The 18,098-nt window shown below is 42.2% G+C and overlaps 1 protein-coding gene across 1 annotated transcript in view; it reads right to left on the bottom strand.

Moving 5' to 3' along the window:
- The window catches only part of LOC138611332 (contactin-associated protein-like 4), a 121,430-nt gene that overhangs the window by 27,125 nt on the left and 76,207 nt on the right, over positions 1-18,098 (bottom strand). Inside the window, exons 11-17 of the mRNA XM_069684380.1 lie at positions 14,899-15,005; positions 11,910-12,029; positions 10,629-10,829; positions 9,317-9,479; positions 7,582-7,709; positions 7,245-7,415; positions 3,938-4,156 (exon numbers count right to left, since the gene is read on the bottom strand). Coding sequence (XP_069540481.1) covers positions 3,938-4,156; positions 7,245-7,415; positions 7,582-7,709; positions 9,317-9,479; positions 10,629-10,829; positions 11,910-12,029; positions 14,899-15,005 — 1,109 coding nt within the window. The remainder of the gene's footprint in view (positions 1-3,937; positions 4,157-7,244; positions 7,416-7,581; positions 7,710-9,316; positions 9,480-10,628; positions 10,830-11,909; positions 12,030-14,898; positions 15,006-18,098) is intronic.

Below are 18,098 nucleotides of genomic sequence, written 5' to 3'. Positions count from 1 at the left end.
CAAGGTGACAAAGTAAAACAGGAAATGATCTAATCAATGAAACAAATACAAGACTAACTAAACAAGACTAAATCCTGACAACACAGAATAAACTAAATACAAAACTCAACGATGAGAACTCATGACGATAGACAAAGTGACCAGGTAAACACCAAAATACAAATCAACAACAGAACTAAACTAGAATAACTCATGACATTCTTATTATCACTAAACCAACCAGATTGCGCCTCGACTTCTGTCGACCAATCATCCTGCTGCTGACAAATTTTAAATCTGTTCTCTCTGCTGTCTGTTTGTCATGTTAGCTCGATCACTGCGACGCTCCTCCTCTCCACTCACTTCATCAGTGTCCAAGTCCAGCTCCTCATCCGGCGTCCTTCCTTCACCACCACCACCAGTGTCTAGACTCCATCGGGGGGGGTATCCTATCCTGCTCTCGGCCTCACTACCCCTTCGAGTACACGAAGACATCACGATGGGGTCTAATCGCCAAAGACTTTGCACATTTCTCATCTTTCCTTGTAAATAAATAATTGTTTTGTGCTTAGTGCTAAACACAATATATAGTTTAAAGACTCTTGTGCATCTGCTCCTGTTGATAATTAGTTCAACTAAAACTCTCTTTGCACGGCATCATTTGAACAACCATCCCATTCGATTGCACTTCTCCTCCCTGCTCACTGTGCCCTCTGCACAGGGCACCTAAATACCACACGGATGGTAAAACCGAATTGTAATATCAGGAAAATAATCTCAGCGGGATTGTGCTGGCTTATATTCTGCAACAAAAGCAGCAGAATCCTCTGCAAGTATTTGAGAAATTAAATAATATCCCAGAGGCAGCTCAGTTACAGCAGGTTTTCTTCTAAACCAAATGGAATACGGCAGCGTTCCCGGGATGCACAGAGGGAATATTGCAACACACCAGTCAACATGGATGCCAATGCAGCACCAATATAACCGCTGCTTATCTTTCCGAACCAGGCCCTACAACAAGTAATGTGAAATGCTGCTGGCAATGAAAGCTAAAATCTTTGAATTAAAAGTGCTGCGTGTGGATATTTTACACCTTCAAATACCAGGCAATACTACGCCTTCTGAATCCTACGAGGCAATAAAACGGGCTATTAATCGAAACAAGTAATTCACTGCCTTTTAAATAGTACAAGGAATAATTAAGAGTCATAAATGCACTGTTTATGGAAGTACGGATTATGAATTAATAGAAGACAACACTCTGCTTTATTAATTCATACAAGTAGACTAATAAATCCATGGAGGGCTCATGAGAGCGCTGCAGATGATACATGCAAGGAATGTTTCCTCATGAATCGTCAAATCCAGGATTACAGCTCACAAATAACTAGCACATAATTACATACAACAATGTTTTGGCTTGTAATTGCATACAAGCTAAGCTCTTATTAAAGCCTATTAATACCAGTATTGTGTTCTTTACATTTCCGGCACACAGCTGATGCCTTAAATTGCTTTCTCAAGGACACTTCAACAACAGATTCCACATTAAACTTCCTGCACCGAACAAGGAGAGGGACAATTCGTCACACCTGCAGGTCAAATCATAACCATCATGTCAAAAGTTTGATTAAAATTTTCTGGGAAATAACTCCTTTTCATGTAAACAAACAAATCTATCCGACTCATCCCGGTGTACTCTTCTCATAATGTGGGTTGCTGACCTCAGACTGGATTATTGGCTAAACATATTCTGCAAATCAATATTCAGCTCGATTTCCCTGCTGCTGCTGCCGCCTGCATCCAATCTCATCAATGTTTGCTGGCTTGTTTTCCCGGTGTGTTTGCTGATATGAAGTGACATACATAATATTTGCAGAAAGATAAAACCTGGTGATAAATGATGGATTTTCATGTTTTCCTCCTTCAGGTTTACAGACAGAGCGAGAGGTCAAATAGGGAGGTTTATTAGTACAACTGAACTGATGACGTTGAGATAATCAAGGCTGCAGTATTGATGAGTATTGATAAGTCAAAATACCCCCCCCCTGACGGGCGCTGCCATTTTGAGCTGGTGACGTCATTTGGAGCCGGAGCTGCGCAGTCGAGATCGGCAGGTGAATCCAAGCTTTCATCTCTTCCCAACTCGATTATTATAACTCCCTGTATACTGACATCAGCCAGTCGTCCCTGGTCTGCCTGCAACTGGTCCAAAATGCAACAGCCAGGCAGCTGACTGGTACCAGGAAGAGGGAGCATATTGGTCCCATTTTTGTCTCTCTTCACTGGCTTCCAAACCAAAGATCCCGCACGCCGGCGTATTTAACATCAGAACAGCTTCTTGTGTCGGTCTGAAGCAGACGCTCACAGGTATGGAAACCTCTATGACTGTTGTGACTGTTTTAGTTACGTGTCCTCTCACTGTTTCTTCTCTAATCTGCTAATCCGGAACAGATCGGCTGCAGGCGTGGGATTTGTCAACAGAGCTGTCAATCATCATTAATTAAAGATAATTAAAAGTAAACTTGTCAGAAAATTAACACTTGGACATAAATCAGCACGATAAGAACTAACTATAATGACAGAAACATGTTTGAGAAACGTTTATTTGACGTATATTTTGATTTCAAAGTTTCACCCATGTCCCATCTGTTAACATGGAGGAGGCGGGCTTTATGACCTATACTGCAGCCAGTCAGCAGGGGGCGATAGAGAGGGTTTGGCTTCACTTTTAGGGAGCCGTCAAGTCGTCCATCTTTTTTGTACTGTCTGCAGCAGAAACCATCGACTGCTGGGCAGCTGCGAGCTTCGCCCAGTAGAAGTTAAGCACTAATAGAGTATTTATTTGTTCTTCTTAGAGTATGTAGGAGTCTGTAGGAAGAGGTCAGACTGTCTCGAGGCCGGGATCTCAGTCTACAGAGACTCTCTGAGACTTGTGGGATCTCAGTCAGTGAGGTTATATTGCTCTGCTGTGGATAACAAGGCAGACCCAGCACCACCATATCCAATACAGCTACAGAGACAACATAAGTCGCCCAGTAGAAGATTAGCATGTGTGACATAGAGAGTATCTGCAGCCCTTTCCTGACAAAGATACACAGCACTATGTAGCATGCACACCGTGCGCTACCTGCTGATGGTCTATGAACATTGATTTACCTATTAGGTTCTGCTATTGAAGGAGAGCTGCAGTTAAATGGACTGTACTTATATAGCACAGTTCTGGATGCCCTTTACATGAATGTTTCAAACTGACATTAGCTGTGCTTATCACTGCCTAATGGAAACTAGCAAACCAGTTTAGCATGTATAAGACAGCCAGAGTGAGCTTACTTCTATCTGTAAAAGTGATTGACTCTGCAGGGTCCGAAGCAGAATCAGACTTTGGAGCCTCCTTTTCCTTGAAGCAGGTGTTAAGTTTTCTTATCCCTTGAACTGGATTTGAACTTACTTTGCAAAGATTCAAAGAAGACTCTGTAACGATGATCAAATGTCCTCCTATCTAAATGACTTTTCTTTCTACTACTACTCCATGTACCGCCTTTTATAAACTTAACAAAGACACTGAGAGATACTTCTTCTGACAGAGAGACTAAAAAAATATTTGACTAGAAGTTTTCTTATCAAGCGGCAAACTTAGAGGCGCTGCAGAAACAGAAACGCTGAAGTACAAAGAAGATAAGAGAATCAAGGCAAGTGTGTGTGGAATCTAGTGCCTCAGAGATTTGGAGAGAGAGAAAGAGACTTCCATTTCCAGTCCCAAAAGACTTGGGAAAGGACCGTGAACCCACCAGCGAGACTAATGAGGCCTAAAGTAAACTCATATACCCACGCACACATTTGATCTATTATAAGAGGCTGTTTTTCTGAAGACAAAAAGTTTATCAAAAAGCACAAAAATAACCAGACTTTGGAGACTTTCTAAAGAAAACCAAAAGGAGTAAATTGAACTGCTCACCGATGAACAGCTGGCTGTTGAGCTGCAAGTGGAAGTGTCCGTCAGCAGGAGCTTCCTGTGCAGCTACAGGAAGTCCGTCCAATCGAAGCGACGCCTCCTTGATGTTCCGCTCGGCTCGAACTCGATGCCAGCGGTTGTCGTTCAGCGGGACCCTCGACTCAACACGAACCTCCAGAGGCCCGTTACCCACATCGAAGGAGAAAACCACCTGAGTGGAGGCTGAGAGAGAGGAAGAGATGGGAGTGACAGGTAAGACAAGAAGGGTGATCAATGTAGGGGACGTATGGAATTACTAAAGAGATAATTAATGGCATTTGTTTAAGGCTTTGATTGTGATAACAGTTTTCACCACATATTTTCGCATTCCTTTTTGTAAATGTTCTCTGATGCCTGTTCATTGTTTGATCACATTTTTGAAAACGGGTTGGCATGAATCTTTATTTTTTAGCTGCATATTTTTACAACAGACCTGCCAGCGCTACATATGGGAATAAACGCAGGAGCTTTAACAAGCAGGTAAGTTGGACTCAAAGGTATGGACACCTAACAAGCAGATGGAGAGAATAAAGGGCTCCACAGAACGTAGTTTAATTAATCTTTTACAAGAAAACAAAAACACAAACGCCAACAGAGCCTCTAACTAAGCATTTAGTTCTCACAGGATAACAACAAACAAAAGACCAGAGAGTCTGGAAAGAAGTACTGATTACGTGGAGGAACTCGGCTATTCTATACTCATTTGCAGACTGCTAAACTGTTCTTTGATTCTGATTGCCAAGCCTCGCAACGAGGAAAGAAAAATGTCAGCCAGGCAAAGTAACAGGCTGGTACAGATCTCAGCATCTTGCTCTCAGCCATATTAGTATTTCTCATAGTTTTAATAAATCACCCAGGAAGAGACATTAACAAGTGCATTTACTAAGAACTCTCCTAGAGAACAATTTCGAAGTACTTCCCTACATTTTGCAGGGAATTGTTGTACTCTTCCCAAACTACATTAATCTAAAGGCAAGATGGACATTTGGGCACATGCAGAAGTGGAAAGTAACTAATTACATTTACTCGCATTACTGTAACTGAGTAGGTTTTTTTGTGTGCTTTTACTTTTTTAAGTAGTTTTTAAAATCTGTAATTTTACTTTTACTCAAATGAATAATAAGTTTAATAGGACTTTTACAAATATATTATAAATCATCAGGCTCAATCAGGCTTATGGGCCTCTATAAATGTGTGTTGGTGAGTGTGTGTGCAGACCCTTGCAGACCCTCTATTCAGGAGGGGCGCTGTTGTGGTTCCCTGAGCAAATCACACGATGAGGTGAGCGTTTGAGTGGTTCAAATTAGCAACTGGGCCCCATTCAGACCGCTGAACATGGCGAAAGAGCGGCGCAGAGCTGGCCTTCTTTCTGTTGGACAGGTAGGTGCCTCAAACCAGGTAGGACAAGCTAACCGGCGTTTAGCATGCAAATGCTTTATTCGGGCCAGTAACTAGCATAAAACGAAGCGAACGGGAGTTAATATTTGGTGGATGTATGACCTTGCCCTAAAGCTTCAACTACATTAACATGCAACTTAACTTACGGAACTATGAAGAGGCCATTCTTCACAATGAGGAATTCATCTCATTAAAAAAAAAATGTTTTTCTCATATCATTAATGAGGACTCTGTTGTTTAAACTTTCACTCTTATGATTTTTTGATGTAGGACTTTCTCTTTTCATCCAAAAAAGTACTGCCAAGTTCCCTTGAAGCTTCAGCATCTTGAGTCAGGACCACGGCCAGCTCCTTGGCCCTGTTGGAGCTGCCTTGTTTCAGCGCCATGGACAGCTCCTCGGTGCTGAATGTCTGTAATTACTCCTCTCGGGGTGTCTGCTCAGCTCTCTCTGTTCTCTCCAACAACAGCGCAAGATTTAGGAGAGTGCAGGCCAAGAAAACCATCATCCTTCATGCTGTGCTGCCGGAGAGTGAGGATGTATTACCATGGGAGTACAGAGCAAGATGAAGCAGTGTCCCAGCATCCTGTGGTAACTTCATTTTTGCAATTGTTCTCAGGCAGGGACACATTGTTACAGAGCAATCAGAGGCCGCCTGCAGCAGAGCAGCAGTATTCAGAGCCTGAACACCCACACTGACCGTGATTTCCCTGAGGAGAGGGGCAGTTGGTGCAGCAGTCTCCCAGCGTAAGGGGCTGTTTGAATCCCATTTCTAAAATGGCTTCTTCCTGAATGCAACACAACACAAAAAGAACCAAAATACTGGAAATAGAAGCAAAGCAAAACAGGTACGGTGACGTAAAAGAGCTTCAAAGGGCAACTATGGTCACTCTAATAACAGATTCAAGTCATCTACGCAAGCCGTTCCACACAACACACATTACTGCCGCCCATAAATGTGCACCTCATTCCATCTGCAATGCTGTCATAGCCATATAGGCACAAGGACACCTTGCTGGATAATACAGCTATATTTTAAATGACACAATCTATTGCAGGCTATAAACATTCATCTCACACCCGGCCACATTTCCATGGCACCCATAAACTAAATCACACCCTGTTAGTTATTACTGTCATAATCCAAATGACACCCTATTGCCACCATAAATGTGTGCCTTACAAAGAGGCAGGAATTAATGGAGGGTCACGGCTAAAATGCCCCTGACAGTTCATAAAGCCGCTAAATTAAAAACAAGGGTGCAAAAAAAAAAAAAGCAATGATAATGAGTCACTTTTTATGGATATTATCTCGACTACATTTTATTTGTTGTGTTGCGTCCCATGTGGGCCAGCGTGCACTGCAGTGTATGACTATGAAAATGTCTGTGTGGGAAGGAAATTGATCGGAAGACAACAAACACTGCGATCTAAAGCAGAACACAGCGTCGGATAAAACAAAAGCAGCACCTGAAGAAACACGCCATCCATAGAAATCAGCCTGTCGATAAAAAATTAAACAAACCTCTAAAGTAAAGGTGAATAAATGAAGTGGAAAATGTTATCATCTTCTCATGTACAGCCTGCATGCATTTGAGTCCCAGCACTGGGAAGGGAATGAAACAGATTGTATGGGTACAGGAGAGGGTTTTAAAGGGTGCAATGAAAAAAACCCTCAAGAAATCAGATTAAGACTGAAAAGTTTCTTACTATTGCATCACTTTTTCACACATAAATAGAAAAAAAAAGTCAGTATTACATTTGTAGCAATGCTAAAAATAACACTCAAACACCATACAGGGCTTAGAAGACACACAAATCCCCTTCAAGTTGGTTTGAAACGGATTCAGTCTTTATCCTGCAGCTCTTACTTACAGCTCAGTTCGATCCGGATGAAGTCTTTGATGCCCAGGTTTTCCAGGAACACACCGGAGTCGGCCGTGGTTTTGAACAGGAAGGAGATATCTGCGCTCAGCTCTCCGTGGAAGGTGGGGAAGTGGAGGTACGACGTCTCTTTGTCGAAGAACGCAGCGTTCCAGAAGTTCTCTGAGAAACACGGTAAGAGCTCAGTTTAAAAACAGAAATCACAAAATGTGAGGATGTTGAAGCTCTTACGTCACTCATGCAGATTTATAGAATAAGAACATTTCAACAGTAAGATTTCTATCATCTTAGATTAAGTGAAACTTGGCAAGAACTGGGCCGGACTTACTGTCACCATGGCATCGGAGCGGTCCCACCCTGTAGGCGGCCTCTGACCCCGGCCTCCGGAGGTCACCCAGCACCAAAGACCTGACAGGGAGGCTCTCCTTATGGGTGAGCAGGCCAGAGTCTTCAGCCCTGCAGGGAAAGAAAAGAAGAAGAGGGGATATGATGGAGAATTACAAGCATAAGAAGATGGTACAAAAACAGGATAGAGGAGCCAAAAGAGAAAAAAAACTATGATCATTTGTGTGCATAGATGTATTTGTGGTGTTTTTTACGTTACATCAGTTTGGGGACAATATTACACGTTGTTACTCGCTGATGTAAACATTGCAGTGTGAAGGTGCAATCTCTCTGGGACTATTTATTCCACAAGCTGAATTATAACCATCCTGACAGTCAACATTGTGACAGTTTTTGGAACAACTGCTCCAAAAACTCCTCCTGTCCATTTACGCCCACAAGCAGCTCCACGCACTGACGATAACCCGCCTGTTAGCCTTATGCTGAGGAAAGTGGTGTATAAAAATACATCCAGGACTGGAAGGACTGGAAGTGAGGAGTGTTTACAGCACTTTGTGAGTCTGATGAAATATTGAAGAGCAGTGGTGGCAGCTCCAGTCTATAAAATTAGACCATTGCACAAACAGTTTGTACTGGGAAATGATAGAAGGAAGGAGATGAGGCAAAAGCAGGATTGCTTACAACTTAAGGAAAGACTAACACACTTTCTCAATTTCTCCCAACAGCTAAAGTTAAACTGGGACAGTTTAATGCTGTGTGGTCTGGTCTGAAGTCTTAAATTATGTATAGTGTCCTACAAAATATGACATTCAATTAAAGGTATAATCAGTATGATCTTTCCTTGCATTTTGTCAACAACGCATTCAAACTGGGCCCCTCCTCCTGGGCTCTTGGTCACCAGAAGATCACTCTCACTCTCTCGTGCGAGAACACGCCCACCCCGCCGAGCTAACACCGACAGCATCACGGTTACCTTTGTGCTAGCATGCTAACCGCCGGTTAGCTTTACGGCAGCATGCTAACCCCCAGTTTGCTTTTCCTGACCAGTTTGAGGCACCTACCTGTCCAACAGAAAGAAGGCCAACTCTGCATCGCTCTTTCGCCATGTTCACTGGTCTGAATGGGGCCCTGTTGCTAATTTGAACCACTCCCACACTCACCTGTACGCTGTGATTGGCTCAGGGAACCACAACAGCATCCCTCCTGAATAGAGGGAAGGGTCTCACAAGGGTCTGCACACACACTCACCAACACACATGTATAGAGGCCCATATGTGATGATTTATATTATATTTGTAAAAGTCTAAATCCTACTTATTATACCTTTAACCAAATCTTTTAACCACCATGACATATTGAGAACAGTGTCTAAAGTCCTCAGTCAAAGAAGAGGAATACTACACATTTTTTTCGAGACAGGTGCGTAGGAGATCATAAAGTACAAGCAAACTCCTGCACACTGTCTAACCTTCATTGTCAAGTCTTTAATCAGTTATTCTTCTTCTGGCATCATGGGGTTTCTACCACATGAGAGATAAACATTAACAATGAGGAGCACTTACAAAAGTATAAATGTTTTCCTTTAATAAAACATGGCAACCAGCCAGTAGATGTTTAAACTGAAATGAGTAAACTTGCAGAAGCAGGATAACCTGCCGTAGACTTTGTGACTATTAATGAGGGGAGAAGTGTGTGTGTGTATTGATAAGGTTCAGTACCACTCTGTGCGGTCGGCGTCACAGTTGCAGTAGTGTTGTGGATCCACACAGTCGCCCTGCAGGCCGCAGGCACACTGCTGGCTGCCTGGGTGAGCTCCGCCCCAATAAGTCTGGAGACGACCGGGACCAGGACCACCGAGCCACCAGCTGAAGGGAGAGCCCTCTGAAACAACCAACAGCGACAGACTCGTTTGACTTACATGAGAAAACATTTGGATCATTTAGGTTCAGCCTTTTACATCACAGTCCCGCGACTCAAACAGTTTCAACTTCTAAAGAATTGGAGATCCAGATTCAACACGGTAGCTTTCATCGCCATCATATGAGTCTGATAGCAAAACAGCACATTTAAAATAAGCTATCGAAGATGATACATAAAACAGAACTTGTTTAGTGGTGCAATCTGTTCCCTCAGAAAAGCTGCCTTATATACCTCAGCTCTGACAATAAAACATCGAGCCAAAAATGACTGTGCCCATGAAATGTTTTCTGTTGTTGGTTCTGAGAATCTTTAATATGCAAATACTTTAAATTAGGGTAAGGAAAGGTCCATCTATCCATCATTCGATGTTTTTTACTGGAACAACCTTTACACAGCAACAAAACAGCATGTGCTTAAATACTGCCTTTACACTGCTGCTCTCAGCGTGTGCTGCTCTTTTCCTGCGCTGTTGATGTAACTCGAAGAGTCTCGGCCAAATGCCAAGAGAATAAAACACTCCTCCATCCGTCCATTCATCCCTCTCTCCCCTAGTCCTCTATCCATCTTCTGCTTGCCTTGACCTGTTCCTGTCTTGTTTTCCTGCCAACTGACCAGACAGCAGATGGACAGAGGACTGTAATGCTGAGAAAGGATAAGATAAAGGCTGCATGTATGCATGAATCATAAAAAGGATCCCGTCCGCTTCATCATCAGCTCTGTCGACACCAAGTTAAATGAAAGTACAAACAATGTTCTTGGTTGGTAGACTGATTCTAACTCACAGCATCTTGGGCGAGTGATGGCTTGTTAACGTGACGTAAAGAGGCACCATCAGAAACACAGATAATCAAATTGGACTTGACAGACCGTTGGCGAATGAAGGAGACATTTAAACAAATCATACTTGATTCATTGGTCTGGCTCACTGGTAAACAGGACGGAAACCTGCAAAGCCTGGTTTAGTTTGTTGTAAAGAGCATATGTGCATACATGTACATGTCTATGCTTCAAATTAGATGAGAAGCATTTAACCTAATTTGATCCTGTGAGCCAGGACAGTAAAAGAGTTCAACCTTACCGTCTTTCCTAGATAAACAAACAGGCCCTTACCTGGAGTGTTGAGGAGGCGGGACTTCCTGCAGTGGTATGACAGCTCCTGTTCACAGTGCTCTGATTGTCTGATGGCGGCCAACAGCTGCTCGTCTTTAGTTGAATAGTCAAAGTGGACTAAATGCTGGTTTCCACCTGAAGACGGTCGGACTCTGGTCAGCTCTGTGTTGTTGTGCTGGATCACCATCCATGTGTTCTCCTCTGCAGAGGGACAGACAGACACAAGAGGACACCTAAGAGTCAAAGGTATGATGACTTCTGCTGACAACCTATGGCTGAAGATCATTGCCTCAGGTCTTTACCATCTCTGTTCACAGCTCTCGAGAGCAACTTTGCCATTCACTCAGTATTCCATTTATGTCATGTAAATAGAATTTATGATTACTCTTAAAATGTTAACTCATACTCAGCAATACACTGACGTTCATTTAACACTTAACTTTCCAAACACTGAATAACTAAAAAAGAAAAAAGAACCTCCTGAGTGTGAACTTTAACTCGCTCCACCATGATTCAATCGAAGCTACTTCCATTTGCAGATGTCGCCAATCTAAATAAATTATGCAGAAAAGCACAAGTAAATGTTTCTTCCACCTGTGGTTCTTTGTTATTAATTAGGGAAAAAGACAGTTTGAAGATGGGCACGTGGGCACATTAATGTTACTACTGCAACATTTCAAGCGAGCTAAGTTTCAACAAGTTGCCACTGAACGATGGCAGGGATGTGTTATGTTTTTGCGTCGTTGGGGGCGGTTGGAAATCTGCATAGTGGGCGGGGCCTATGCAGATTCAGGAATTTTTAATGAGGGAGAAGGTAATTCAATTTATTTTGCAGAAAAATCATATCAGACACAATTTATTATTTCAAGCAGAGCATTCTATATCTTAAAACATGACTGGAGCTGCTCTTTAACCTTCAGGTGTCCACATACATTTGGCCAGTTAGTGTATGTGACAAACAAAGACGTATTGAGACACAAAGAGAGGAGGAAAGAAAAAGAGAAAAAACTGTAGAAAGTCACAAATCATAAAAAATATTCAAATTTATACAATTATGTAAAACATGTAGAACACAGATGGCAGGAAAGATGTACATTAAGAAGGGAAAAAATAAATTCAACAGGATACAAATTATATAAAACACAAAGACACGAAGGGAACAGAAGACATCAAGAAAAGTGTGGGGTGCGTGATGACTGTAGCATCATCATTTACAATTATGTTAATCATTGTGTTGTGTGATTACGAGTGTTTGTGTGTGTGTGTGTGTGTGTGTGTCACCTGTCACGTTGCAGTAGACCAGCTGTGGTTTGATCGGTCCGCTGCCGTCCACGTCGATGTAAAAGTGTCCCGACGTGTTGCCGTTGTGTTTGTACGCCTCGCAGGACTGTTCGTACACAGCTGGGAGGAAAATAATGAGATCAGCTGCAGCGTGAATCAACATCAACAGATCAGCTGTGAGGGGAGGAAGAGCACACACCGTGCAGGATTACGTGTGCTGCTTCACACACGTGTACGTATGACCACTGAATCACTGAAGAACACGAGTTTGATTTCTGCAGCAGCTGCTCATAAAGTAAAAATGAACCCGGCTGGGGAGGACAGTAACGACTGATGGGAGTACAAAGACCTTTATCAGAGCTGCATCTTCCTCTCTGTCTCTGTAAGTCTTCCTCCGTCCTCTCTCTCTCTCTCTCTCTCACACACACACACACACACACACACACACACACACACACACACACAGAGCTTCTTTTGCAGTAAAAAACTGAACTTTTCAAGTCAAATCCATACCTTGAGGTTCCCACACTCTGCTCACCTGTTTATCTCGCTTTTTCCTCACAAGTCTTTTATTCATCACTTTTCCTTCAGTATAGTTGGAAGGTTTTCACAGCAACATCAGAAATAGAAATGAAACCGAAGATGAACCGTGTGTGTGGGAAACTCTCTTCTTCTGTTGTCGAGGTTTTGACTCGAGGAAATTGAAACGGGAACTGTAAATCTCACCTCTAAGCTCACCTGCTTCCATTTCATGTATTTATTGTATTTTTGGCAGTTCAGTCGCAGCTACAGTCTCATTACCCTCCGCCTTATCACTCACCTACATAAAGATGTTATAAAGACTGCTCTGTGAGGGGAGAAATGCTGGGTATAAGGTGTGAAGGCAGTTGAAATGGGTCCCAAAGCTGCAGCCTCAACAAAAACCAAGAAACCTTCTCTCTTTGTTCAGACTTAAGTCAAGATTTGCAGCAGCCCCGCTAAAAGGCCCATCTGCCGTTATAAAACAATACGGCTGATAAGTGCATCTGTGATTGGCAACCTGGAATAACTAAAGGTTTTCTGTGTATTGAGGTAAACTGTAAAAAGCCTCTTTGGAGCTGCCAACTTGAAAAGTCTCTTAAACATCCTTGACATGAATGATGGAGAAGCTGACATGTGCACAAAAGTAGAACATTGCTCGTTTGTTGATCACATTTTCGTTTCAGTTTGCCTCCGTGCTGAAAGTGGAGTAAGTGTTTGTAAAAGGAAATCCATTATCTGCACTTCTTTGAATGTTTCACTCACTTTTCATTTCTCATTTGGTTCTAATTTACATTTTCTTTTGTTTCAGCACGCTCTAACTTTTTGCTTTCTCCCTTTTTTAAAACTGTCTGCTAGAAATGACACTAACATGCCCCAAATCTGCAGCAGCAAATGCAAACATAATGCCTCCTGCATTCCATTTCACATCAACATAATTAGGAAATATTTCTGCAAAACCTTGACGGATAATGTATTTTATTTAAATGGCAATACAGTCTCCGCTTTTAGCCACTAAAGTATAATGAATGTTTTTACTATGCCTACATTCAGGACCAAGTCAAATATAAGTTGAAGGAAAAGACACAATGTGTTTACTTTATTAGTGTTTAACCAGAATTATAATTTTTAAGCCTCACGGGATGAAAAACCTGACCTTCAGTGTCATGTCTCTTTGTCCCTCACCATCCACTCATCCAACTCCCTACGATTGTGTGCGGTACAAAAAATGAGCACAATATTGCATTGGGAAAAAACAACACTGCCAGCATAATGCAGTTTTCCTCAAAACATATTTGGAGGATCCATTTAACTTTTTGTTTCATATCTTATGCAGATTACCGACATTTAAAGAGGGGGTATTATGCTGTTTCACATCTTAAGACATAATGTTACAATGTTGGACGTTTCAAAGTTTGAAATCTGCAGGTAAAAGTATGTTGGAGTAATCCCCAGGCTCAGCTCAGCCTGCAGGCTGCTGTGAACGCCAGGTTTCACACAGCTTTTTCTACACGCTGCACTTTCTGACATCACAAAGTGCAGCATCAGCAGGCTTCTGAGAGAGCTGGCCAATCAGAAGAAAGTGGGCTTTTAGGGGCGGGGTTTCTTAAAGGGATGGAGCTGACTGAGTCGCTTCAGGTTGAGGCTGTATGATGGGTGAGTTTTTTAAAGTGCAAATTATGCTAAGCTACTCCACAGGTATCAGGCTTTTATTGACTGTTTTAAAATACAGTATAGCTATTCTGCCTACATCCAACCAAAGGTGCAATCTTTGCGCTTTTTAATTTGCTGTCTCGATCATTAGCGGCCCTAACTGTTTCTAGATGTTTGAGTAGAGTCCACAAGGTGGTCTGAGTAGCACCAGGTCTTGCTGCTGCTTTGTGTTTTACAGTTTGTCATTAGTTTTGAGAAAATGACTTTTGTTCCCCTTCATGATTTCAATGTGCACAGTGCACCAGCTCAGGTAGCCAGAGGGAAGCAGAGGAGTTACTGTAAGGTTAAGTATCATGGGAGAAGATCATTTTTTATTAAACAGCATTTGTATAGAAATGATTCAGTCCCAAGTGATCTATTTAAGGTTATCATCACTGTAACCGTGTTTCATGTGAGCGGTTTACAGTATAGAATAGCAGTATGTAATTTTTGTGTTTCATCAAATGTTTGTCGTTATTATAGCATGTGACATTATGCAAATTTGCTGCATATTTTTTACAGCCATTAATTTTATGTGAACCTGGAGGCAAAGTATAATTTCTGAAGAGGACCACTGGCTGATTTCTCTGCATGAAACATTACTGAGTGGATCTGAGTGCTCTGTGCCTGATGGGTACTTAAAGGCTACAGGACACACACACAATACACACAGAGTGGGAGGAAGTGCTGAGCCGTAAGCGACTGCTGTAATGGTTTAGCCTGGCCCTGCGGTCCATGGTAAGAGTATGTGGTGATGTTTGACTGACAGGTGACTTACAGCTGTGGCAGGTGGCTCCGCTGTATCCGCTGTCGGAGCAGTTACAGTGAAACACGGTCCAGGACTGACTGCAGAGGCCGCCGTGTTCACAGCGACTGGGAGAACACCTGAGAGACACAGAGAGAGAGAGGAGGAGAAAGTTTATCACAAAGTTTCACTCTCCAGTAATATTCTGATTGATATGTACGATGTACTGTAGGACCTTGATTTATCTTTGCTGTCGAGACCTTTCTGAAAAAGTCAGGAGTGAATTGTTATATATTCTTTTATACATACTAAGACAGCAGAGTGGAAAAATCCATTTGCTTGTTTTGGCAGCTTGGAAACAAATCTCCAGGTTAAGCTGCAGAAAAACATTTCAACATTTCGAGGACAAAAGAAGCCGGTGCCAATAAACACCTTCCATCCCTCATTGCCGAGAGAAGTAAACTTTTGTTGTGAGTCTGGAAAAGCAGCTGAAGTACATTTAAGGTTTCATCTGAGTCATTAATCTTACAGTGAGCTCCGTGAGGCTCGGTGTGTTTGTGGAAGAAGAACAACAGGCTGCAAAGATTTAACCTTTGACCTTTTTCACTTTCTAGATATCGGATAGTGTTAATAGACCTAAAGAGGCGTTTTAAATCTCATTATAATGAAACAAATGTGCTTGAATAAACTTCTAAATGAGTTGATGAAGTAAAGTCTTTTCAGAGAATATTGGCAGAACAATTATTGAATGATGTTTACTCAAGCATGTTATTGGTTTCATGGCCAAATGTGAGCAGGAAGGGCTGGAGAGTTTTAATATCTGGAGGAGGTCTTATTTTCCATTCAGGCAACATGTTATTGGAGGTTGTTGTTGAAAAAAATATTTTGGAAGCATTTTATTTTTTAATATCAACAGGACAAACACTTCAATTGAACCGCTGCTTACAATTCTGCAGGAAGAAGAGACAACATTTTACTATCCATCCATCTATACCGCTTATCCTGTTCAGGGTGGAGCCTATCCCAGCTGTCATTGGGTGAGGTGGGGTAGACCTTGGACTGACACACAGACAACCTGCCACGCTCACACTCACACCTACAGGCAAGTTAGAGTCACCAGTGCACCTAACAAGCATGTCTTTGGACTGTGGGAGGAAGCAGGAGTACCTGGAGGGAACCCACGCATGCACAGAAAGACCCACTACGTCTGAACAAGGATTAGAACTAGGGACCTTCCAGCAGAGAGGCGACAGCGATAACCACTTTCCTTCTGACAAAAAAAAAAGAACCTTCTTGATTCCACATAATGAGAATAGGTAAAGGTAAATCTTTATAATGTTCTCCTTCTGTGTTTAAAGTGAGTCCAACAGAGCTCATTTTTTAAAGTCTGTATTCTTTTTGTTAATTATTATTATTTGGCCTTTCACCTTTATAGACAACAGTGAAGATATGGTGGGTAATATGGGAAGAGAGAGTGGGACAGACATGCACCAAAGGGCCGAGGTCAGAGTCGAACCGGCAGCCGATGTGGCGAGGCCTTTGTACAATGGTAAAAACGACAGTACATGTCACATTCACACTTTTACACACTCATTCACACACTGATGGCAATGACCTAAGTGCCAATCTCCAGTCAGGATTCTATGCACATTCATACCATACCTGGGGTTCAGTGTGTTGCCCAAGGACACTTTGACATGAGACTGTAGCAGTCAGGGATCGAACCCCCAACCTTCCGATTGAGAGACAACCCACTGTACAACTGAGCCAAAGCTGCACCCTTGTCTCTGTATATAAGGGCCTCTTCTCCACCGACTGAGCTAAACCTTAAAGATTAAATAAAGAGCAGCTCAGCGTCTGCTCTACACTGAAACTATGCTGGTAAATGCAGACTTCAAGAGACTGACCTGATTCTGCTGAAGTGGGGAAGAGAAAAAGAAACACACAGAGAGGAAGGATAAAGATGACGGTTTGATGCACCTTGCTTGCTAAGCGTCGCTCTGCCTAAGAAAACAAAGAAACTATCTGCAAGTTACGTTACCGCCACTTTGTCATTTGCTCTGTGTGCACTTTTGTGGAGCTTTGATAAATATTACAGTATTCTCAAAGCACTATAGTTCAAGCTGTCGTTATATTGATCCTGCCGTGGCCTCTTTTGAAAGACCTTTTTCTTCTTGCATCTGACTCAGATAAACATATTTTTAACCACATGGAGGGCTTTACGGTTCCATTTCCTTTTGTAGGGTTTGATTCACTCACACATTCCAACATAACACACACACACATGCACACATGTGCACATAAAAAAAACATAATCATAGCTACAGCACTCTAATCCTGTGCCATCCTTTTTCAGTTCGGCCTCTGTGACTGTAAATGGAGTGCTTGCATGTTGGAGTTCAGGGAGCAGTTCGTCGGCATGCTTCTGTTTATATCGCAATATTAAGAAATGCATGTTTTGAGTAGTAAATATTTGCGACAGTGTTTGAGTGTGTTATTGCCCAAACTCATGCAGGAATATTGAAAAGAAAGTAGATGTCTGCACAGAGTCTGCAGCCTCCTCGTTATTCAGCTAAAAGACCCGACTCATTATCCTGAGTGAACAATGAGTTTATTACCTTCATGTATCTCTATACTGCTTTGATCTAAAGAGAGCGAGTTAGTTTTCACATTAAATATTAAGCTTGACTACTCCTGCCTGCTGCTGACGTCTTCTCTGCTTGTTTGTTAGTAGTGACATCTGTTGGAAACAGTAAAGCTGCGTTCAGGATATGGCCCACGTTTCAGCTGGTTAAACTAGATCAGTGAATAATTTCCCTTCTAGATACAAAGGAAACCCAAACACCATCATGTTTTTGTTCATGACATCATCCTGAGGTGGACACGTGTCTGACTGAACTGTTCTGCTGCCTCAAGCTTCTTCCGGACTGGCTAGAGCCAGTTTGATAAACCCAGTCAGTCTCGATTTAATTGACATAATAAACAGGTCGAAAGCAAATTAACTACAACATGATGCAGAAGTTGCATGTCTTCCAACAGAAAACATCACTTGTTTTCTTAATTGAAATCGGATCAACAATTTCTGCAAGGATGTCAACAGAATCTCGTAGCTGATATGCTTTCAAGTCACAGTGTCACGCCAATTTCTTCCTCGACTTGAAAAGATTCAAGCTGACTAATGAGGGAATTTGCATGATTCTTGTGACACCCATTTCTAACCGCTAGCAATGCCA

The sequence above is a fragment of the Semicossyphus pulcher genome, unplaced genomic scaffold (assembly GCF_022749685.1).
Source record: "Semicossyphus pulcher isolate SPU_LCO1_2020_fin unplaced genomic scaffold, fSemPul1.0.p SCAF_7, whole genome shotgun sequence".
In the NCBI taxonomy this organism is placed as follows: Eukaryota; Metazoa; Chordata; class Actinopteri; order Labriformes; family Labridae; genus Semicossyphus; species Semicossyphus pulcher.
The sequence above is the reverse complement of the archived record's forward strand: the minus strand, read 5'-3'. Positions and strand labels throughout refer to the sequence as shown.